Source organism: Tetrao urogallus (genome assembly GCF_951394365.1).
Source record: "Tetrao urogallus genome assembly, chromosome: 1".
NCBI classification, from domain to species: Eukaryota; Metazoa; Chordata; class Aves; order Galliformes; family Phasianidae; genus Tetrao; species Tetrao urogallus.
The window spans coordinates 147,268,781-147,293,289 of record NC_136813.1 but is presented as its reverse complement, the minus strand read 5'-3'; the positions used below and the strand labels follow the sequence as shown (position 1 = coordinate 147,293,289).

General features: G+C 37.2%; 1 protein-coding gene across 1 annotated transcript in view; it reads right to left on the bottom strand.

Annotated features, from left to right (window-relative positions):
* The window catches only part of BLTP3B (bridge-like lipid transfer protein family member 3B), a gene marked incomplete at both ends in the record, with an annotated part of 50,365 nt that overhangs the window by 4,159 nt on the left and 21,697 nt on the right, over positions 1 to 24,509 (bottom strand). Inside the window, 12 exons of the mRNA XM_079548615.1 lie at positions 722 to 978; positions 4,619 to 4,769; positions 6,264 to 6,400; positions 7,755 to 7,930; positions 8,385 to 9,889; positions 11,956 to 12,149; positions 12,869 to 13,010; positions 14,818 to 14,915; positions 15,011 to 15,193; positions 20,989 to 21,072; positions 22,449 to 22,629; positions 24,235 to 24,405. Of these exons, the coding sequence (XP_079404741.1) occupies positions 722 to 978; positions 4,619 to 4,769; positions 6,264 to 6,400; positions 7,755 to 7,930; positions 8,385 to 9,889; positions 11,956 to 12,149; positions 12,869 to 13,010; positions 14,818 to 14,915; positions 15,011 to 15,193; positions 20,989 to 21,072; positions 22,449 to 22,629; positions 24,235 to 24,405 (3,279 nt within the window). The remainder of the gene's footprint in view (positions 1 to 721; positions 979 to 4,618; positions 4,770 to 6,263; positions 6,401 to 7,754; positions 7,931 to 8,384; positions 9,890 to 11,955; positions 12,150 to 12,868; positions 13,011 to 14,817; positions 14,916 to 15,010; positions 15,194 to 20,988; positions 21,073 to 22,448; positions 22,630 to 24,234; positions 24,406 to 24,509) is intronic.

Genomic DNA, 24,509 nt, shown 5'->3' with positions numbered 1-24,509 from the left:
TATTGTTTTTAACTGTCCTCATTTTTGCATCCAATGGTTCTGCAGCACAGAACTCACCACTTCATTTAGGTGTCTGAAAGAATGTCTTCGAGGAGACTTGAGTAGCACTGTCCTCTTAGCCTTACTATTTTAAGCTAAAGTGGTGAGAAGAGCTGCATTTAGTAACTGTTTCTAGGTAGGGCAGAACCTGAAAATCTGAGTTTGGAGAAACAGCACTCAAGAGGTTTGAACTGGAATTCTTGTTATTTTTTCCTTATTTTGAACTGAACTTTCATTATGAAAACTGTCCTTTAAAGAAGAAGAAAAAGTTAACCTCAAAAAACAGTTTTATAATTAAAATACCATTACTTTGCTAATCAAAAAAGCCTAGTTTAAAAACAAAAAAATGAAAACAATTCCACAGTACTTTTAGAAATACTGAATACTTTACCTGTATACACCAAAACTTTCTCACTCTACAAAAGTGGCTAGGAGAGGATGTTTTAAAAAATAACAAATACTGATTTCTGTAAATGGCTTGGTCTTGCAGAGAATTCCTCTCTGGGAATATCAGAGTTAACCAAATCTATGGATTTTTAAATTGTTTTAGTATTATCCAAAGACATTACAAAGCATGATAGCAGTTTCTTTGAAGTTAACTATATCCAGATTACCAAGTTATTATCAAGGAAATGAAAACACAGTTTCCTTAAAGCAGTTAAGTAGCTCTTTGTTAACATACTTTTAAATTAATCATTGCATTAGAAACTTTTATCTTCATAGGCATCACTTCTGCAACAGCTTCATCTTCTAGAAAATGCTGAATGTTTGTGAGGGAAGACGTTAGAAATTCAGCACTGAAGTTCTCAACGTGACACTGAAGAAAACCATTTTTAACAGCCAGCAGAGAGTGCGTGATGGCACTAGGCCCACTTTCCCATCTCAGACTAATCTCAGGTGATGGTTTAACTGGTCCAGCCACAGCTTTACAATCAGAACCTGTTGCAGAAGGAAAACAAATCTGCATTAAAATTTTGCAATGTACAAAAAGCAATTATGGTTCAATTATTTCCATCTCCATTGTCCAAATAGTTTTCCAAAAGTACTTGGGAAGTATTACTCAGGATAATGCAGCACTGCACATATATACTAAATTCAGACTGTACCTAGAAGTACAAAATTTTCAGTATATTACAAGTACTTGTATTTCACTGTGACAAACGAGACAATATGTAAGTACTATTGTACACAAAAGATATGCATTTTCTCAATGTCCTGACAATCAAAAAGCAATTGTTTTCATACTTTTCCACCAACTCCTTCAATTTTAATTCAGAAAAACTTGCAAGTCAGTTCACACTCTCAGGAAAGCAGGTATTCTCTTACAAAGGTAGAATTTCCTGACAGAGCAAATTACTCGCTGTGCAGGAACATAAACAGCAATCAAGATAGAGAATGTGACTATATATTGTTCTATCATTTGTAGCAGTAAATTTGAACTTTAAAAGAACTGGCATTCTCTTGTTAGATTCAGACTTTTTAACCAGTAAGGACAATTGCAACATTCAACTAAACAGTTCTAGAAATTAAATAAAAAATTTAAGGCAATGAGATATTGAGAAAGTAAGTCCAATATCCCTCAGAAAAAGAGGGTTCACCACCAGAAATAAATACCTCAAGGGTATTGGCCCTCATGGCCACCTGGGCACACTGTCGGCTCATGTTCAGCCAAGTATCAACCAACACCCCCAGGTCCCTTTCCTCTTCACAGTCATCCAGCCACTCATCCCCAAGCCTATAGCACTGCATGGGGTTGTTGTGGCCAAAGTACAGGACCTGGCACCTGGCCTTGTTGAACCTCATCCTTTCACGTCAGCCCAGTGATCTAGCTTATCTAGATCCCTCTGAAGAGCCTCCCTACCCTCAGGCAGATCGACACAACCTCCCAGCTTGGTGTCATCTGCAAACTTCCCGAGGGTGCACTCAATTCTCTCATTTAGGTCATCCGTAAAGGTATCAAACAAGATGGGCCCCAGCACCGATCCCTGGGGACACCACTTGTAACCACTTGTCGCCAGCTGGACTTAACTCCATTAACCACTACCTGTTGGGCACGGCCCTCTAGCCAGATCCTTACCCAAAGAAGGGTATGCCTGTCCAGGCCACGGGCACCAGTTTCCCTAGGAGAAAACTGTGGGAGGTCACGTCAAAGGCTCTGCTGAAGTCTAGGTAGACTAGACTCAGCAGCCTTTCCCTCATCTACCAGGGTGGTCACCCAGTTGTAGAAGGAGATGAGGTTGGTCAAGCACGACCAGCCTTTCATGAACCCGTGCTGGCTGCGCCTGATCCCCTGGACGCCACACACGAGCTGTGTGATCTCACCAAAGATGATTTGCTCCATAACTTTCCCTGGTACTGAGGTCAGGCTGACAGGCCTGTAGTCCCCCAGATCCTCCTTACGGCCCTTCTTGTAGATGGGAGTCACACTGGCAAGCCTGTTTTATCCTGTTCTTTATGCTCTCCCCACATTACTGACATGCAGTTTGTTGAAATCTCCCCTTCTTCATTTCTGGTTGTGTAAATATGAGCAATTATAGTAAAGCTGAAGAGATGGCTTAGGGGACATCTACAAGCAGTCTTCCAATACGTAGGATGAGGTTACAAGAAAGACCGAGCCAGGATCTTCACAGTGGTTCTTAGTTGAGAGACAACAGCCCAAGCTGAAACTGAAGGTAAGGAATGAGGGCAATTATCCTGTGATCTGCTGGTTTCCTGTGGTGACTGCTTTGCTGTGTACTAACATTAAGTCATAAAACATATCATATTTGTTACCCTTTACCCCTCTCTTTCAGAAATAACCTACTCTGAATTATCTGGCAAGCATTACAAAAACAATCAAAGACACTAGTATGCTGGTGAGTTGCAAGTTAGCTACATTGCTTCTTGGTCACAGATTCCTACAGTTTAAAACATTGCACACTCTGCTATTAGCAGTACATGTAATGTCTTATTAGGAAGGAAAAAAAGAAAAAGAAAAAAAATATGTATTCAGTAATGCTTTAATGCTTATTCTGCACACCTCCAAATGAAACAAACAAACAAAAAGATACTTCACAGAATTAGGGTTCCTTCTGAAATTATGCAGCCAGTTCACAAGGCACTTGGTTAAAATTCCAAGATGCCTCTGCTGATCACATTACATTCATGAGACACAAGCTTTTTGATACATCACGTCTCTACAGACACACTTAGGCTGCCTCTCAAAGAAAAGATGTTTGCACTACGTGAGCATATTTTGAAAAGGCATAGTTGGCACACTGTTAATTGCTCCTGTAATGCTATAGTAACCACTCACAGTGTCAGTGCCTAAAGATTCAGGTTTTTGATACTCTAAACCAGGAGCAGCGCAGACCAAAACTGTAGAAAACCAGACAATTATTTCATAAGTCACACTGACATTCTGCTTGGTCAAATTCCAGCCTTGAGAGGTGGGCCCAGGAGAACTTCGTGAGATTCAACAAAGCCAAGTGTACAGTCTCTGCTCTAGAGTGTTTCTCTTCCTCTCAGGCATATTTAAGGACTTTAATACCTAAATCCCGTCTGTCTGGATTAGAGCTAAAAAAAGCTGTAGCACATGTTGTGGTTGCTTTTTTGTTGTTGTTGTTTTTTTCTATTTACTTTCATAAATTACTTTCCTCTTGCTTTCATAACGACATGACAGAGAACCAAAGCTGTCTGCTGATGCATGAACCGACAGCCAGACAAAAATCCTCCCCCGCTGGACCACCCTCTCGTCTTCAGATGCAAGAACTCAATTGCAACATCATGCAACAGCTGCTCAGGTTACCAGTCCATTTTTTGTTTGTTTTGTATTAGCTAAGACATCACAGGCTGCATCACCAAGCCTCCTGAAGAAAATCCATATTGCTGAAAAGCTGGAAATAAATGGCAGTCAAGCATTGCTGTATCTTTTTCTCATGAAAGGAACTGAACCAGAAGCAGAAGGCAGGTGCACTGGGGATCCACCCCCAAAACCCTATTGCTGGCATCCAGCGATCTGTGTAGAAGGCTGGCAAAGGGGAGGAAAACAAACTGTGACAAAGTGGCATGCCAATACAGCAAGCCAAGAAAAAAACCTCATCGTATGTAAACTATGTTTTCTGGCAGAGAATGTACATGGATCCACACCCAAGAACAGCTCTGACTTAATACACTGGTTGATCTAGTTGTGCCAACACATGGCATGAAACTACATTTGCATCAAGATTTAGGAAAAAAAAAAATAGAAAGGAAAAAAAGGCCATCACAGTGGCCATCTTTCCTGGTAAAGAGTCAGTTTTTATTTTTCTTAAATCATAAATTATAAATTAGCTTAATCTGTGGGCTTTAATTTAACACACAGAAAGCATTTTGGAGAAAAGAATAAACTGTATTCAGAAACAGTCTTTCAAGACAAGGTACAGTTAGGCAAAGCATCATTAGAGCAGTAACAGGACTCTATCTTGATGAAACAATAACAAAATGTAATGCAACTTAGATGAGCTTAAAAAAAAGCAAATTCATCAAGAGAATTCAATACAATAAATGTGGGTTTTTGTTTTTGTTTTTTTTTGATTAAGATCTCACTGTTAGTTCTTACCTACAGTCCTGTTGCAAAGATAATGTCGAACACTGATGTTTCCAAGTTGATTTGGTATCACTTGGTTGACCTGAAGGCATATTTCTGTGTCTTCCCCTCTGATGTCAATTTCACCGTTAACACCAAATATTTGGAAAACCACAACAGACATCTGTCAACAAAAAATAAGATAAAAAACAAGATTTTAAATTGAATTTATATTGTTTATTGCCTATGAAGTTGTCTAGAACTTTCTCCCCTCTCTCAAAAAGAATAGAATCTTTATATCCATAACTCTTGCTCAGAAGAGTAACAGAAATTTTTCTCATTTCTTCTTCTTTTTGCACCCATTGGATTGACAACAGGTTGGTTCAATTGTCTGCTCAGACAAGAGTCTTGTAGTCATAACCCACCATAACAATTCAGAACTGGCCAGAAAAGTCCTGAGACAGACTTTCCCCACTCTTGATACATGGCCTGCGTCATACCCAACATTTTTTAAGGATGCACTGAACTTCCTGCATATCGTAAGCACAACCAAGCATTTTCAGTGCTGAATCCAGCCACGATAAAGAATCAACACAGAATACAAAACTTCAGCCATCTGCTCAGTAGTCAATCCTTCTTCCTCTATTTGCAGTGTCTTTTGAAAAAAGTAGAAGCCAGTTTCAAAAGTCGGCTTTGGTACTGGGATACATCCATCCATCATCATCATTACTACAAATTTGGGCTCCATTTTGTTCTTTTTCCTGGTGAAATGTAGAACAAACATGCCAGCATATATTTGTGTAACAAGCTGCATGAACTTAGTACTCTCCATATTACTCATACGCACAAGTGAACGAGAGCTTATTTGGAAGGAACTAATCACTTACATGAGCTATGTTCTTTTTCATTTGTTTTTATTTTTAAATGAAAGTGAAATTCACTCCATTTCATTTGACCCATGCATCCCTGGGTTTCTGGTTCACAATCTCAACTGATAGAAGAATATAACTGAAGAAATACTGATTAGTGTAAAGACCAGGAAGGAGTAAGCAGATAAGCAAATGAAAAAAAGGTGGTGCTTGCACAATGTCTCAGGAAGAAGATATTTCCCTATATCCCCTGTTCTTACAGTCCTCATTAAATAGTGGCCATTGTCTCGACATAATTCTGGACAAAAAGCATCTCTCATCTGAGCCAGGAGGACCACTGGCAAGCTCCTCTTTGCAACTACTACAGAATGTTACATGTGCTGAGGAAACATCTCCACCTAAGAGGCTTTTGAGTTATAATGGTTAATCTATACTCAGTGTGAAAAAAGCTTAAAAATACCATATTCAATACTTAAGAGCATAAAAGAACACGATGATAGAACAAAATATTTCTGTGTACTAAACCAGAAAGATTTTCTGGCATTTTAAATTAATTTTAATAAATGGAATAGCTACTGCCATTTATTAATGGTAGCTACAGAGGAGATAACAAGGATAGAGAATGCTCAGCAGAACTTGGACTATAATCTTCATTTGTACTTAATTGCACCAGATCTACAGGCCTACATAATGCACTAACAAAACCTCCCCAAACTACTTGAAAATCCCTTCAGAAAGTATTCATTTCTGCTCTATTTTCATCTTTAATTTACTGAACCATGTATTCTAATGGAATTCAACAGTATTACCATTTCTTCACTAGTCTCATGGGCATTCTCTGAAGCAGCACTCATGGCATCTGGAGATGACCCATCACAATTTTCAATCACTGTGCCTCCTTCATGGGCATTTTCTGATGGGCTTTGATAGTTTGTGGCTGTAATACCTTCCACACACACACCAGAAAAAATGCAAAAGTTAACACAGCATAGCCTGAATCACTGTTGCATTAAGAATACAGTCAGTGTCTGATACCGTATGCATGCACAAAACTCATTTTTAAAAAATGAGCTGAATAGCTTATTAAACAAAACCTATGACTGAACTGCCAAATCTATTCCTCATATAAAGAGGAGCAATTAAGGCAGGGTGGTGACAAAAATGAAATGGCACTCTACATGGATTGCCTGAAAACTTGTGAAGGGCCCTTCTTAGTTTTCTAAATCAAACATCAATCTAATTCAGCAGAAAAAAGGTTAAGGGTTCCAAGGTGTTTATCTAGAATACCATACAGCACCTTTAAAGCAAATGCAGTTTTGTGTTTAAAGAAATGAGATACATCTTTTTTTCATTAGAGTGATCATTGAGGTTATTGTTTCCTTGACAACTAGGAAGCACACAGACTTAATTTACAGCTAAATAGCGTTTAAGTTAAAAAGACATATAAAGGTTATTAAAAATGGAAGATTCATTTTATAGCATACTCCTACATATGCAGGAATACTCCTACAATCCAAAACATATAACAGGTTTGCACATACAGAATTACTGTTCTTTCTTTTCGGCCTAGAACAATAAATCTATGGAAAAAATTACTGTCATTCTAATTCAAAAGTAGAAAACAGGTAATGTCTACTTATTATATTTCCTGACATTAGAAAATTACTTCATCCGTTACATCATTAGTTGCACAAGACCACAATGCTGCAGACTATATAGAGACAATTATATTGATAAATTCATTTTTTTCCACACAGATCAGAACCAAAGACTCATGCACAGATAAGCAAAAACTGAACAAGTATTTGCTGTTACACAGTCAGTAGGTATGAACTGCTTCATAAGGAATGAGACTACCAAGTTATGTGCCAGGTGGCATGACAAATACTAGTGAAAATCTTTCTTTCTTTTTTTTTCCTCCCCTCATCTACTATTAAAATTGAAGCTCCTTTACCACTTCAAGTGTATTTCAGGGCACAACTCTAAAAACTTACAGCTGAAGCAAGTGCTTAAAGCAAAGCAGGAAACAGTTTGCTTAATTCAGGGTTCCAACACAGTGCTGCAATGCATCACCTCAAAAGATGAAAACTATGTAGTGCTTAAAATAAGCTGCACATGCAATTGCTTTCCCTTGAGATGACATGTTGTGGAAATGCTTGGTATTACTCACTAGTGGAGCTACTAGAAATAGTGCTGTAACATATCCAGGATTTGCTGCACCACAATGCATCTGAGAATCATTTTAGTAATGAACAACATTTTCATGCATTGTTTACAAACATTTTGTTAAGTGTATTTACCTTTTTCTAGAAAGCTTTGGCTATCACTTCCATCACTCTCCGCTAAATGCTCCTCTAGCATCATACTATCAATAGAGATGGTATCCAGAGAGACCTGTGATGGACTTCTTTTCATATTCTTGTAGGAAACAGAGAACGCAGGAAGGCTGGATGGGCAGCGGTCCCTAGGCTTTGCACTTTGAAACATTAAGACATAAGAAATTATTTTTTCACCTTAAGGGAATTTGCTAGAAGTTACTTTAGAGAAGTCATGTAAGCCAGGCAAGATATAAAAGAAAACAAATAAACAAGCAAAAAAAACCAACATTATTTTACAATCCTTTAGCATGGAACAATCACGCAAAGAAACAACATGCATTCCTGTATGCATGTCAATATTTTTCTCAATACATAATTTGTAACATTTAAATCAAATAAGCTGTTTAAACCAAGTAATTTTATTTTCACTTTCATTTTATCTTTTACTGAACGCTACCACATATCTTCAGAATTTATATACTTGTAAAATTTTCATCTACTAGATGTTAGATAGGTCCACCTTCATTGATCATTATCACAAATACATGGACAAGACAAGAGAAATATTTTTGAAATAGCAGTAAAACTGATTTAGTATTAGATCTTCCATACCTTGATGAAGACTGGGATGCAAACATTCTAACTGAAGCCACCTTCTCTTTGTTGATTTCAAGCTCTTCGGATTCTAAGGCAGTTTCTGTTTCCAAGTCAGTGACTTGGTTAAGACAGGCTTCAGTTGTACCTTCCAGTTCATTTAACTTATTTGACAACATATTTTTCTCATCCTCTTTGTCAATGAAAAATTCTGTAGAATCTTCTCTCTTACTTAAAATGGACAGTGAATCCCTATGATGCAAGCCACTTCTGTCACTTAGAGGTCCATAGACCTCCTCTGAATCACTTCTACTAAAAAGCCCACTGCTTCCTCCTTCACTGGTATCTCCCAAACCTTTATCTGATGCATCATCTGAAAATGACGTTCCTTTCTGAAAATCCATAGTACTGTCTGATTTAAACAAGAGAGGATCCATTAAAACGCCTTTAACTTCAACATTCGTAGGCTTACAGTCAGATACATTATCAATATTATTAATACCAGCTTGTTCCATCTTATTATTGACTAACTTGTTTTCTGAAGTAAGAGCTTCCCCATTCCCCAAAGGAGAGAGCTCTGTTGCTATGGGACTTCCTTCTTCCACAGCTGGAGACTTACACGGGTTTCCCTGAGTCACTGGGTGGAGTAGTAAGGCTAATTCTGCACTTTTCACTAGGAACCCAATGCAGATATCTGTTTGCTTTGCAGGTTTTCCTGTCACTGCTTCTACATCATTCCTTAAGTTTTCCAGGAGCAATACCAGAGATTCATGGAGAAACAGCAAGAAAAGATACTGGTAATGATTGATCTGCATGCTTACATGTTTTTGAACGTGGACAAGAACATGCACATCTGCATCAGAGGAAGAGCTTTCAGAAAGCACTCCCGAAGAGTCTGAAAAGTGAGACATTTGAATGCCATTGGCCAAAGGTTCTGTCTCAGTGCTGTAATATTCTTTTAGAAGTTTTTTGCGTTGCAGTCTATTGGCAAGATCACTAGATTCACTTTTTGGAATGTTAAAAGCTGGCTGATTGTGTGATAAAAGCTCTTTTTGTGACTTTGCATATCGTAGTGGCTGGCAAATCCAAAGTGAAAGAGGGAATGAGTCCACAAAGCTTACAGGTCGCCCCTTCCCACTTTTCGTTCCTTCATAATCTATCCAAAACTGAGAAAAATGTAAGGCCCAAACATCAGTAGCTGCAGATGTCTTTAACGCGTATTTATTCAATTTGGGGATGATATAACCTTTATAAACATCATGCATTTTAGTATCTTGTTCGTGAGCATGTCTCTGGAAGATTGGATGTAGGAGATTAAAATTCTTCTGGGACTTAGGAAATGCTGTGAAAGTTCTGCTAAAAAATTCGCAGTCTTTGAAGTTCTGAAACAAAGCTTCAAGATCAGAGTGCCTGCAGTTTGGTGAGTATCTTGTATTTGTAGCAATCATCTCTGAACTTTGAATGGAAAGTGCACAAGGTTGATCTTTGTGAATTTCAAGTTTACTTTCAGCTGGAATTATGAACTGCAAGAGAGAAACACATTTCACCAAGTTATAAAGTTGTAGGTTAACTATACAATTAAAAATTTAATAATAGCAGCCACCACAAGAGCTAAAATACAGGAATGTAATTAGAATTTTATGAGAACTCAAGCACACTAATAAAGGAACAAGGTGTCATGGCTTTCCTGTGGGGGGAAGAGTGAGGAGGGCCTAGTTCCTCATTGCAGGCAATAGGCCCTCAATACACAACAACATAAACGTCAGGCTTGGAAATTATATATTTCTTCCAATTTTTAAAAGGGATCATGCAGTATCAAAAACTCAATGCTCTTACAAAAACATATGGGACTCACACTTTTCTTCTCCAAAAGACTTAAATTTAGAGCAGCTGTGTTAGGCTAAATTTTCTAATTTCTTAGTTGAATTGAGAAATGGCTTGGTAGAAAGTTTCTCCAAGTATTCACAGTATTTAAAACTTTCAACTCCAAATTTTAATCCTCTTGTTTTAAATCTACTTTGTCAGATATGGTTTTTCCCTGCACTATTTCATTTGCATTGTAAAATAAAAATATATATATGTGCTAACACAGGTAATACTCTTAACATTGCAGAATACAGAAGAAGTGTGTGTGACAATTATCTGAAAAACATCTTCTGCTAAGAAAAAAAATAAAAATACACTCCAATTTCTAAAAATACTCAAAATATGAGAGTATTCTAGACTTACTTTTAACCTGAACACCTTTAGTTTGAGTTTTAATGGAAATGTGTATTAATGCCTGTTCCTGTATCTAATATAGCACTGTGCCCACACCCATTTTGCTGGTACCAGTGTTATAACGCAAGGTATTATCACATCCTCATATTCTGTCTAGAGAGATCAGAGTAAAAAATTCATCCTTACACTTAATAGACGGAAGTGACTAAGCCTTCCCATCTAAATAAAAAAAACTCAGAACAAAATAACCAAATATGTAGCTATGTAGTAATTAAGTATAATATGCAAATATCATGCACACCAGTAATAAAGATTCATAACTGATTAGGAAGAAAAAAAAAGCAATTAAGATATAATTAAATAAATAATATGAATCAGAGTTTGAGGAATTGATGGGTACTTTAGTTCTACTTTCTCTTAGTTTAGTGGGCTATTCACATACAGTCATTAAATATTTTATCAGCCTGTACTTGTAGCTGACTGGTCGTCAGCCCTAAATAATCTTTTCATTCAGCACCACTTCATCAGACCCTTTTAGAGATCCATTAAACATGAAGTGAGAGCCTTAAGAAGGGGACAGTCTTTCCATAAGCTGCTAAATTTTTAGAACCTTTGGAAACTCTCCTCTGGACGTTATTGAAAAGATGTTTGAAAAGATGTTTTTTCACCTCTGAACCTTGGAAGCAAGAAAAAAAAAAAAAAAAAAAAAACAACTGATGGCTTGACAAACCTTCAGTTTCAAAGAAGAAGACAAGGAAGACAAAAAGCTGATATAATACAGCTGTACAGCTGTAATATCTACTGCCATTGTTCTGGAATAAACATGCAGAGAACAGATTTCTGTACCTGAAACACAGCACAGGGCCACTGTGAAACAGAAAATGGTAAAAGTGGGTTTTGGAGAAGGACATGTGCCTTCAAATGGAGTAGCTCCTTCACCCCAGAAATACTCTAACATAATCAGAGGGCTCTGGTATGCTACAACTAAATGAGCAAAGAAGGTCACTAGCAAATACAAGGTTTTTGCTGTTTCAATACAGTTATCTTAATGTTAGATTTGAAGTTTTTTTTTCTTTTGCAATGTAATCTTTACTGAACATAGTGAAATATTTTTTGTTAATAATCTTGGTTTAGACCCTTAACTAAAAGAAAAAAAAAATAAAAAAGAAAACACCATAGGACATAGATTAATTAGTACCAAGAAAGAAGTTTGCTTTCAAATCATATTTGCATACTTTCCCTAGAGCACTGCAGTTTATTGCATGGGTTGTTTGTTCATTTATTCCTCAAGCTGCTTGGCTAATAGCTTTTCAAAGTAAAACTATTTTCTTGCAAAGAACCTCAAAATCCCTCATTAATGGCATTATACCTTTAACATTAGTCCATCAACTCTGACATCAACATGTTCATCTGATTTTGAATTGTCATTTAACTTGTACATGGCCATGAACTGAATAAGGCTCTGTTTCAAATCCAACACAAACTGGTTTAGCCAAAGAATACTTCTCTCATCCAGGGTGAACTGTAAAGCATTCAGCTGGCCATACAAATTTGGACAAGGAACTAAAAGAGAAGACAAAACAAAATCATTAGAACACGTAAAACATTTAGGGATTTTGTGGGTTTTGTTTGTTTTTTCTTTAAAACAAGCATAAAATCCTATTTTCACTTGTATTTTACATCAGAGTAACAGAAACCTACTCTTTTGGACAGGGGATGCTTACAGTGATACACCTTTCCCTCACCTGAAGCAACAAATTGAATTTTTCACTTTAAATTACTAAAATACAGTGAAATCAGATGAGAGCAGAAGGCTGTCCTCATTACCAAAGAAGGGCAGGACCAAGGAGATTTGCTGCCCTCAGGTTCCATCCCCAAGAAAACCACTGACATTTCTGTAATACAGAACAGGGAGAACCCACAACACATAAATGAAATGAGCTCCTGCAGATCTTTCATTGCATCTTAGATACAGCTACAGCAGTTGGAGTTTTTATGTGGCTACGCAGTGTAACTACAGAAACGGTGTATGGTAAAGAATCAGTAATGTCTCAGTAAAAACATTATGTGTGTTTTCAGACTTAATAAGCTATGTCTGTAAAAGCCAGTATTTATAGGGATTTGTGAGGAACAGAAATGAAGCAGTGTTGCGTCCTTTTCATTTAAAAAAACCGTTAACTATTTTTGATCGTCAACCGGGAATTAATATTAAGCTTCATAAAAGTGAAAATTACATGCTAGATTTATATATTGATTAAAAAATATATATATGTGTATCTTACTAGGAAAGTCTTTTCCATCTGGATAGTAATATTCAGTGAATTCAATATGAATAGCTGGCATTTCTGGTGGAAGATAAAGTGACTTCTTATTGCAAGAGACCAAAGTTTTAGGGGAAGAACGACACTGGTCTGCTGTTGAGACCTGTAGAAGATTAACTCTGTTAATATATTACATTTTATAAATCATTAAGCAGCTGTAGGTGCAAATCTTTCCCCTAGCAAGGTAACATTCTACTGCTCTCAGATGTAGACCCCCAACTACATAAAGCCAAACAAGAAATATCCAGTTGCCTTATAGTAGGAATCTGCACAGAATAGCTGCACAAGAAAACTATGTAGTATTAATCGTATCTGATCTCTTTCGCTCTTGTGAAGCAGGTCACTTTCAAAGACATTCAGTAGAAGCCTAAAGTAAACTGATATGTTTAATGGAAACGCTACAGTTTCTATATAAGCAATTATGTTAGGACATGGCATATTTGTATACCAACTCTCCAAAAGGGTCCTATATCTAGATGACATGGGATAAGCTAGATAAGTTTGTTAATAAAAAGTGCTATGATGTCCTTGCACTTCCAAAAGGACAAATTCCAGCATATGGGCCAACTGTGGACTGTAGACTGCTAAGCAAGCTGTTCAGCTGTCCTAGCAGGAGTGTATAAATTCAGCTGTGCCCAAAGGTCTACTTTACAGGAGAATCAAAACATCACAGAACAATAACTTATCATTTCTGTTTTCTTCCACTGTAAACCGTGAATCAAGAAAGACATCACATTTTTATATATATTTGACTCAAAATTTCATGAAACATACCATAGTTAAAAATATACATTTCCAAAACAAAGCTCTTTCATCCAACACTTTTCAGGTCTGACTGCTATCTGAAGTTAGACAACTTTCTAATATCGAATGTATGATGATATATTTGTATTATTTTCACTGGAAATAATGAATAAATAACCTTTATAAGTCTGCTTCACTCCACGTAGCTATTTTGAAATTGCAAGTATCTCTGTATTAACACAGATTTAAAGTAATGGCATAGATAGACCTATCCAGAAAAATAGCTTTTTGTAAATTGTACAGAAAAAAGGACATTAAAACATTGAAAAGGCAGCTGTGTAGGAAGGAGAAGACAACAAGCATCTGAAGAGCAGAAGACAAATGAAAACACTGGCAGTACAAAGTGATATTACAAGAACACTTGAAACCCAGATGAAAGTTCCTGGAAGGAAGCTCCAACCTCCTACTCTACCAGAAATGATATGGCTAAAAGCCCTGGAAAAAGGAATAAGACCAAGCAGAAGTAACAATGACTAAAAGAACACACTAGGCATTTTTGTTAGGATCTGAAATTTGGAGTAGGTCCTCCAGTACCACTACCATTTCACAATTACATTCCTTCTCCAGTTGCTTTGTCTGCACAAAAAGTAAGCAACTAAAACTGCTAACTGAAACAAATAATAAAGTAACAGTTAAAGAATACTCAAAATCTCACTAGGTGAAAGAGGTGTTGGAGAACAATAAAAGCCTTCACTGAACATTTCATAAAAGGAAAAACAAACAAAAAGAAAACACTATGCACTTAGATATGCACTTAGGAAAGGAAAGCAATAAGAGAAGCATGAAAAAGAAAAGAACACATTAAAATTCTACGTACCTAAGAAAGAACAATGAAGGGTGAAAGTGTCAGGATTTGTGGGATGGCAGGAATTGCATCGAAAACATGATATGATTATGATTATGATAGCTGTCCTAATATAAAGTCAGTAAGGAAATATCCACCAATTTTGACATAGTAAAATCAAGTCCATAAAGGCCTAATCCAGTAATGAGTGGAAAGACTTCTATTATATTTCAATGGACTTTGGATCCCTCCTTGAAAAAACATACTTACACAGCAGTCAAGCTCAAAGTAGCCCCAGTTTTCTAAGCTCAAAGAAGCATACCTGATATATATTGAAATCCGCAAGTCTAACCACAACAGGACTAGACATCAGTTTGCCCTTTGGCTGCTGGGAAGTTCCTTTCAGTGTCTGTTCCTTGCCTGTAGGAAAGTGGTAGAATCAATGAAAACAAGTCACCTTCTGCATAGTTTTAATAGCTAATGGAGTTAGAGCATTAGAGATACAAACAAAGGACCTGTTTGTGGCTTTTGAGGAGATACAGCAGGTGGTGATGTGGCAGGAGAACCTATGCCTTGATCCTTCACAGCCTGCTTAAGCAATTCAACATTACTTTTGAATTCATTTAATAACTCTTGGGCCCACCCACTTCTGGTTTTAGTGGCATCGCTATAATGCATCCAGTGATTGCAGCTGTCTCCTGAAAAGAAGAGGAAAATACTAATTCATTTCATTTGTAAACAAGCTTCTAACTGGGTAACAAATTTTCACTACTTCGCTATTGTACTTTATTCAAAATACAATCCCTTTGCATGCTGCAATTGTAGAACAATAGAAGTTAAAACATATGTTATAACAGGAGTTATACATTGCATAAAAAGCAAGTCACACAGCTTTATAAGTTCACTCCGAAAATGACATAACATTGCTACCTATCTTTTAACACCCCTAACTAATGCTAAAAAACATCACTTGGTATATCTAGTCCAGAGAAATTTGATGACACATTGATTTCTTATGTCAGAAGATGCAAAAAACCCATCTGATTCAGGAAAAAAGGCCAATAGCAGGAAAACGTTCCCATACTCACTCTTTCTAATCTTAATTTTCCCTCCAAAACTTTAGGACAAAATTGTTGCTGGTCCCTTTTCAGAACTGAACTGTTTGTTTTGTTTCTCTAGCACTTTCATGGCACGCAACCAAGAAGATATGCACAATCAGACATAGCCTTAAAAATAAAAACATTATTTTATTCCTGACAAGTTTTTATTGATAAAGCATTCAAACAACTGAAAAAAACTGAGATCTCTTCTAACAGACTCTGTAAATACAGTCTACTGATCTGTTCAAGTATGCAGTACAAACAACTTTTACCAAGTGTCACACACCGTTCTTCAAATATCAGCATGTAAAAGCTCACTGCATTTTGAACTAACACTGGAGATGAGTAAATATAGCTGGTATTAAAACAGGAAAATGACTTGGAGAAAAGTATTTCGAGTCTGAATGTAAAGACTTTCACATGGAAGACACTGCAACAGAGAAATGTACCACAAGAGATGACATTTCACCCCATCCTCCTGCCTTCTAGTGTTTTCTGATGGTTATTTCTATCTTTCCAGCTAAGAAAGAAGGAAGAAAGGGAAGAAAACAGCAAGAGTGCAAAAGGCAGAGGTACGTTAAATTCAAGCCCATGAAGTCCATGTGTTTTTTCCAAAACAGGGAAAAAGTAGGGTCACCTCAAACATTCGCACACAACTACAGGAAGCAGCATTGGAGAGAAAGGCTTCACCCTTCCTGTCGGGTGAAGTCGGGATAGGTGTGTTTCTCTGAAGCACCCCTACACTGACGCATGCACGTTACATGAAGAGCATGTAGGAGCAGCAGGAATTAGAGATCTGCATGCAGTTGCAGGGCTATGATCTCACTGGAACCACAGAAACACAGTGAGGTAGCACATACAAGTGAAATGCTGCCAAGTACTGATACAAGTTCTCTAGGAAGAGCAGGCTGAGAAGGAAAGGATAGGGAGCTTCCCTTACTGTGAAAAGGGAGTTTCCCTTACAGGAATGCATGGAGCTCTGCTTTGGTGTGGATGATCAGCCAACTCAGAGCTTACAGGTCAAGGCAGACCAACATGGATGACAACGTGGTGGTTATCTGCTAAAAACTATCTAATCATGGACACTATGAGGCACACTTCAGACAACAGGAAGTAGTATCATTTTCACAGACCCTGGTTCTCAAGGCAGACTTTAAGCACTCCATAATCTGCTGGAATGACAACACATTAGGACACAAGCAATCTATGTTTCCAAAGGGCAAAGTGCAGCGATGAGAGCCTTCTAACAGTAGTCAGGAAGTCAAAGACAGGACCTGCTCTGCTGGACCTGATTCTTACGGGAGGGGGAGGGAAGAGTCAAACTGGGCAGGGATATGAAGTCACTCCAGCAACCATGAGATTATGACTTCAGGATCCTGAGGTGAAGAAACAAGGCAAAAAGAAGAATAACAACCCAGGACATCAAGAAGGCAGACTGGTGTACTTGAATTACTTTCATGGTGTATAATGCTATCCAGGAGATCTATTGGATATTCAAGAATCAACTACAAGCCCAAGAATGGTCTACCTTGAAAAGCAAAAAATCAAACAAAAGTAGCAAGGGGCCTCTGTGAGTGAGCCAGGAGCTAATTTTGGATACAAAAAAGAAGGATATAAGAAGCAGCATGAGGTAACCCAGAAAGAATACAGAGGATAAGGATAGGAATGCCAAAGCGGACCTCATGGGTTGACATGATATGTGGTGAGACATGTGAAGAGCAACAAGAAACACTTCTACAAGTGTACTAGCAGCAAAAGTGAAAATTGGGCTTGCTGCTTTACTGAGTTGGGGACCTGCAGACAAAGCACATGCAGAAAGCAGAGGTATCCTGTGCCTTCTTTGCTTCATTCTTCAAAGTACTAGCACTTACCTTCCAAACTCCCAGGTCCCTGAGACCAATGTGGAAGTTAGAAGCAAGGAAGTCTTCCCCTCAGCAAAGGAGCATTAATCTAGGAAACATTTAAATAGATCAGACACATAAAAGTCCATGGGGTTCTGAAGAGATGCATACAAGAGCTGAGAAAACTGGCTAATGTCATGGAAAAGCTATTTCAAATCATTTTTGAAAGGTTACCAATGAATGGTAATCAAGACAGGTTCCAAAGGACTGGAAGAAAGCTTATTCCTATCTTTAAGAAAATAGAATAAAAGGAGCCTAGTCAATCCTAATTCTTGGGAAGGCAAAACAATTCTAAAAAACAATTCAAAACACACTGAAGAAAGGAAGGTGATTGGGACTAGTCAGCATGAATTTGTGAAAGGGAAGTCATGCCTCATGAACTTTACTGCCTTCTATGGTTTGGTGGATGAGGAACACAGAGCTGACACAGCCCACCTTGACTTTAGCAAGGCTTTCAACATTAGTCCCATAACATGCTCAATGACAAAATGTTGAAGTATAGACTAGAGAAGTAGACAATGAGGTGGATAGAAAACTGACTAAACTGACTTCAAAATGTTAGGATCAGCAGTATGAAGTCCAGTTGGAGGGAGTCATTGAAGGTGTACCCCAAGAGTCATTACTGGGGCCAATGTAAGTTCATTAACGACCTGGATGGTAACACAGATTGCAGCTCTGCACGTGGTACAAAAACAAAGAGAAAGTTAAAAAAAATAAAAAAAAATAAAAAAAATTAAAAAAGAGAGAGAAATCCAAGCCCTGGACAGGAATATTCCATTCAACTGTACAGGTCAGGATATGGTCAGCTAGGAACCAGCTTTGCAGAAAGAAACCCAGGAATCTAGGTGGACAACAAGCTGAATGTGAACCAGCAACGTGTCCTTGGGGCAAACAAAGCCAACAGTATCTAGGACTGCTTAGGAAAAACACTCCCAGCAGCTCAAGAGTAACAATTTCTGCCCTTTGCTCAGCCATGGTGAGACCATATTGAGAGTGCTTGGTTCAGTTCTAGGCTCCCCAGTATTAGGAGGCCATGGATTTAGTGGAGCAAACCCAAAAAAGGTTACAACTTTGCTTAAGAAACTAGAACATCTTTCAGACTAAGCAAATTTGAGACAGCTAGAACTGTTCACTCTGGAGAAAAGAAGGCTCAGAAGATCTCATCAGTGTGCATAAATACCTGATGGGAAGGTAAAGAAGATGGAGTTGCATTCTTCTCAGTGGTACCCACTAATAGGACAAGAGGCAAGAAGCATAAACTGAAATACAGGAAATCCCACCAAAACTAAACAAAAGCTTTCTACTGTGATTACCGTGTGTGTAATTAAACATGGGCTTAGGTTGATCAGGGAGATTGTACAGGCTCTATCCTTGAAGCTATTCAAAACCTAACTAAACACAATCGCAGGCAGTTTACTTTAGGTGACCTTGCTTTAGTTGGATAGATAGTTTCAGGGATAGAGGATGGGGCTAAACAGCCTCCAGACGTCCCTTCTATGTTCAATTACTCTACAGTTCTATACATGGGGATATCATAGCCACATTTATCTGTAACAAAATGAAGAGATAAGCCAGACTGCAACAAGAAAACAGCATTTTATTGTGTTTAGCACTGATGTTGATACAATCTGAATTCATTGCTGATTACCCAGGAAGATAATGCTATCCTATTTCTCATATTATCTCAATATATCTGCTTGATCAAGAATTTCCTTGACTGAAAAATATTCTGCATCATGGCAAAGCAGTAGGTTTCTCTGATTGTCATCCATCAGCACATCAGCTGCACAGATAACAGATCTGCTACAAGCAATTCTTCCAGAGCAATTCTGGAAGGACAAATAAAGAGATGGACTGCTGTACAGACAGCTTTAAAAAACCCAACAATCTGGCTTATGCTTCAATTATGACAGTCAATGGGTCCAATCCTGTTTCACTTTCCTGAAGTTATTATCAAAGGCTAATTGCTGGAAGGATTGATGCTCAATGGATTACAAGTTTGCCATATGGCAATTATGCCTCACATTCCCATTGGTCTTGCTGTGGTCAACTGCAAACTAAGAAGCAAACAAAAACCCATAAGAACTCAATCAGCAAACACTATTAATTATTAAGGGCTTCTTCCAGAAGGGTTAATTTTAATTTCCAGGAATGTTGTACCAAAAGAGGCATTTCTAAATATTTCATAGGCCAGAAAAGTACCAAGCAGAACAGTCTAGTAACCTTTTTCCCTTGTGTAAAAGGTCTCTCCCACCTGTGACAATAGTTTGCCCTTAGAATTGACACACTATTCTAATACAAAGATGACAACTTCTTATAGGAAAAGAAAAAGAAACCTTTGACAGTTTTATTATAGCTGTTTCTCAAACATGTTTGTGTAAAACATCAGTTAAAACTGCAGGAGAACACTACATTTGCTCTACAGATGACATTTTCTACTTCTGGTTTTGTGTGGTGGGAGTCAAGTCCCTCATATCCATTACTTTTAAAGTATTCTCAATCAGCTTCCAACATGCCTGTCCAAGATTCTGCAGTTTGTGCTTCAACTTCCAAAAGAAAATCCCTCCAAAAGAAAATCTAATTATTATTTCTTTTCCGTCTTCCACGTTTTCTTAGAGGAGATCTCACAGAAAGCATAAGTAGTGAGATCGTGCTCACACCCAATCATAGAAGGTATCACTTATGAATGAAATATATCAATATCACAGGACTCCATTCACAACCATAAGTGACAAGGACCTGCAGCAAGCTACTGCTAATTCATGTTTTTAATGCACTTAGATATCACTCCAAAGTAACTGAACTTCCTTCACTGTACTGAATTTGATCTCAAGTTCAACAGATTCATTTCCTCTCTTCCTTGTTAATAGCTGCTGGAATTATTATTTTTCTCAAATTTCTGAAAAACACATTTACTAGAAATGGTCTGTAGGAAATGCTTAGCTGGAAATTGATAACGTCTGTTCAATAACAATTCCCTAAAAACTTAAAAAAGACTGCACAATTGGCTCTCTACACACTAGCATTCTTGTTCAGCCAAGTTATAAAAAAAAAAAAAACAACCCACAAATGAGTATTGTTTATAAATGGACACAAAATCATAGACTTCTATGCAGAAAGAAGCCTGCTGTATTAAAAGGCTGCATCTGATTCCTGTAGATACCCAGCTAGCAAATTCTCAATCTGATGTACTGCCTTCTGCTGTCAAAACAATTCTTTCCATGTCAGAAATGTGTAAACACCATTTTGTTGGCCAAACAAAACAGTGAACTGGAAAACTTTCTGGCATTGAACAGTTGTTTTACAGGAATAAAATTTGTTTCAAGTTGTTGCTTTTGTTGCTTCATCTTGAATGTTGAAAGTGTACATTTCAAGTGTTTACAACATTATTAACCAAGCCTTATACATATACTTCTTTTGTTGTTCTTGCTGTTGTTGTTAGTAACTTAGCTACATAGTTACATGCACAGGTAATGCACAACACGTTCATACCTGCTTTGTGGAATGGGTAATAGTCCACCGTTAAGTAGCTGAAAGAAAGCTGCATGGCTCCTCCTGTTACACGTCTATTTGTATCTGTAAAATAAAGCAATGCTGCTCTGCAAACCTTAGATTTAGGATCATAATTCTCATGTTCATGCATTCTCTGAAACACTTAACAGCTACTACTTCTACTAGCTCTCACTACATCCTCACTAATCTCCCTTAAAATTTTCATTCTGGTGGTCTTTGCTGCTTTCAATAGACCAGATCTATGTCCTGTATTCAGTCATTACTAACAACTGCACATTGCTTTAAATGCTACCAGAAAGTAAATGCAATTCTTTGTACACACACACCTCAAGTTTACCTGAACGAAAACTCTTCATACTGAAGATTATGATCAGTAATTCAAAGACAACAGGCTTACTTTCCAGAATACTGAAGATATAATCTTTTTTATCTGACAAGATATTATTGCAGTGAAGAAAGTTTCTGAGTATTCAGTTCTGGTTTTTCTACTATTAAATTTCAAACTTTATAGCAAAAAATGTAACGGATTAAAAAAAAAAAATCTTAAGAACAATAAATTCCAGATTAAGCAGACATAGTGAGTGATATATTTCCTAAGTAAAGGAGAGCCTTTTGCTCTGCTTCTGAACAAGTATCTCCCAAAATCAGAGAAATATATTCACTAAGTTTTATGTTTTTCTCTCTCTTCTTCAGAGGACTTTGTATCTCCTCATACATTTTCCAAACAACACTTATATATCATCCTCTTCTGATCACTTTAAAAGGCATGAAAAATGTAATTTGCTTTTTTTTTTTCTGATTATAAACATGGTCCACTGCAGTAGCCTCTCATTAATGAAGTACATGGATTACAGAAAAAATAAGAACATACACTACAGACAACATCAGAACATTTGTTTCATTCTTCCCAGTTGCAGAACATCCTAAAATCTCTAAATCAGCAACAGACAGGGTTGCTTTTTTGTTAGTCTAAACTATCTGTATTTTATAAGGAATATTACTCGAGCACATTTTACAGTGACTCTTTCAAGCCAGAGTACTACTGCCACAGCATTCCTGAGAACAAAGCAAAGCTGGCATACAAAGGAAAAATCAGCAGAAACAAACTGGGCAAAATCAGCTTCTACAAGACAGGAAAAGAACTGAAGGTGCTTGGACTGTTAGCATGTGTTTTTTTGGTTTTTGGTTTTTGTTTTTTGTTTTTTTTTTTTGTTTGTTTGTTTTTTACATTTATTCTAAAATAACTGCACTTAGGAATGAAACGTTGTCTTGAAGGTATCTAGCCAACGTTAGATGTGCCTAGAGACACAGGAAGACAATTACTTTAAAATAAAAACTGTTAATTAACATTATTGGATTCTTCAAAATTTTTCCTAAGGACAATTATGGTTCACAGGTATGTTACATAAAATAAGTACATAAATAAATGAAACGGTTACCTTTCTCTTTAGAATGGATGTCATCACATATATGTAGGTCCAAATGGGAGATTACTAAGTGATGAGAAGTTTCCTTAACATCAAAATCATTAAACAATTTTACTATTGCATCATTTTGATCAGGTGCTGCTGTAGTCTGGTGTGCTTTCACCTGCTGAGAGCTGGGTGCAGGAGCTGAGCTCTGAAAATATTTGGTCATATCAATGCATAGAACTTTTTTTCATTCCATCAAGCATAAAACCACCACAATATTTTTCTTACTTAAAACAAATCCTTCGAATAAAGAAATGTCCACATCCTATATGAGCACTTTGGATCATTAATGAGATTTACGAGTACTGTTTTAGAATACAGCTAAGTTGAAATATTGGCTAAGTGTCACAAAGATGCAATGATGATTAATGTCCCACCTTTTCCTTCCCACGTCTTTTACACCCTGGTGGCTGCAGCACGAGTACTTCCCTAAATTTTGCTGCAAGCTGTTCAAGAAACTAAACTAGCAGAAAAACATCCATTTTGATTCTACTCACTTATTTCCCAAACTACATCACTATATGGTCAAACATGAGCTAGCGCTACGGTAAGGGAATTAGCAAGATGTAGGTACAGACAATTGAAGAATGAGGATCTCCCTGCTCAATAACAGCTGCGTGCTTGCTGTAGCTCATCAAATCACCCTGCAAATCATCAGGACCACAAGTACTGAGCTCTGCATTACAGTTCACCAGTTTTATTGGATGAGATTCTACAGTACAAGTTCACGTTCAACTATTCTTTACACAGCCTTTGCACCCTAGTCTTTAAATTCATTTCTTCCTGGTAAAGACACTGCTTGCTTATAAGCCCAATAATCCCCTTCATTGGTGAATCTGCATGGCTAAACAGCACTCCCAAAATAGGGAGATGAGAGGGATGAAATATCAGACACATCAGAAGAAATATGTATATTCTGTTGTGAAGGTTGTTACAGGAATTACTGACTCAGATTGGAGTCCCTGGAGGCGTTGATGAAATGTTTAGACGTTGTACTAAGGGACATGGTCTACTGGGGAAATACTGATGGTATGTGGATGGTTATTGGAGGTCTTTTCCAACCTTGGCAATTCTATGATTCTATAGTTCTTAGTACTGAATTGTTTTTATAGAACTATTTTTTATCAATAATTTGTATTTGTGCTCCTTCTTCGCAGACAACAGGTCCCTCCCACAACATTCATGAACTCATGAACCAGCCTCACAGGTCCAGTCAGCTATATGCTGTCATCTGAAAGATGACAAAGATTTATGCAAGGTTATCTTATACGCAGCACAAATATCAGACCTGTGTCAGCACATATTTGTTAAAAGTATAATTATCTTTCATTATGTGTTCCAACAAGACAGCTGTAAGAAGGAAAGCTCTTATTAAATCTTAGTATTTCAGTACCATGAAAACAAACAGTTTAAACCATTACAGTAAGCATATCTAACTACACACTGAGATTACTTCGGTGTCTCTCAAATTTGTTTCTTTATAATTATTAACCAGAACATATTTTGAGAAGAAGTTTACTAAATAATCAATTGTTAAGTAAAACAGAAGTCAAACTACTCTGTACATGGATAAACAAATGGAATTTTCCTTCCTGACATCAGTATAAAAAACCTTGTAAAATAAAGTGTATTTTATACTACCATGATCACTTCTAATGTAATTCAGGATATACAGTTGAATGAAAACAAATAAACTTGCATTCTCAAAAATCTATTGACCACACTGTATTGAATTTTACAACACGCCTCATACCTGTGTTGTTTCAGAAGCCAAGCTTTTTCTCTGTTCTGTTGATTTCTCTATGGCTTCACTAAGAGATTTGGCATACTGCACCATGGCTTTCAACTGGGAATCAGTCAAAACCCACAGCAAGTCATCCAGGATCAGAACCAGTTTTGATGCCACTACATTACAGTCCTTTAGCTGTAGAATAAAAAATTGAGGTTCAAATATCAAATGATTAAAAAAAAATGTTGACTAAAACCCCAAAGTTCCTAAAAAGTAGATCTCTTGCACACTGAATATAA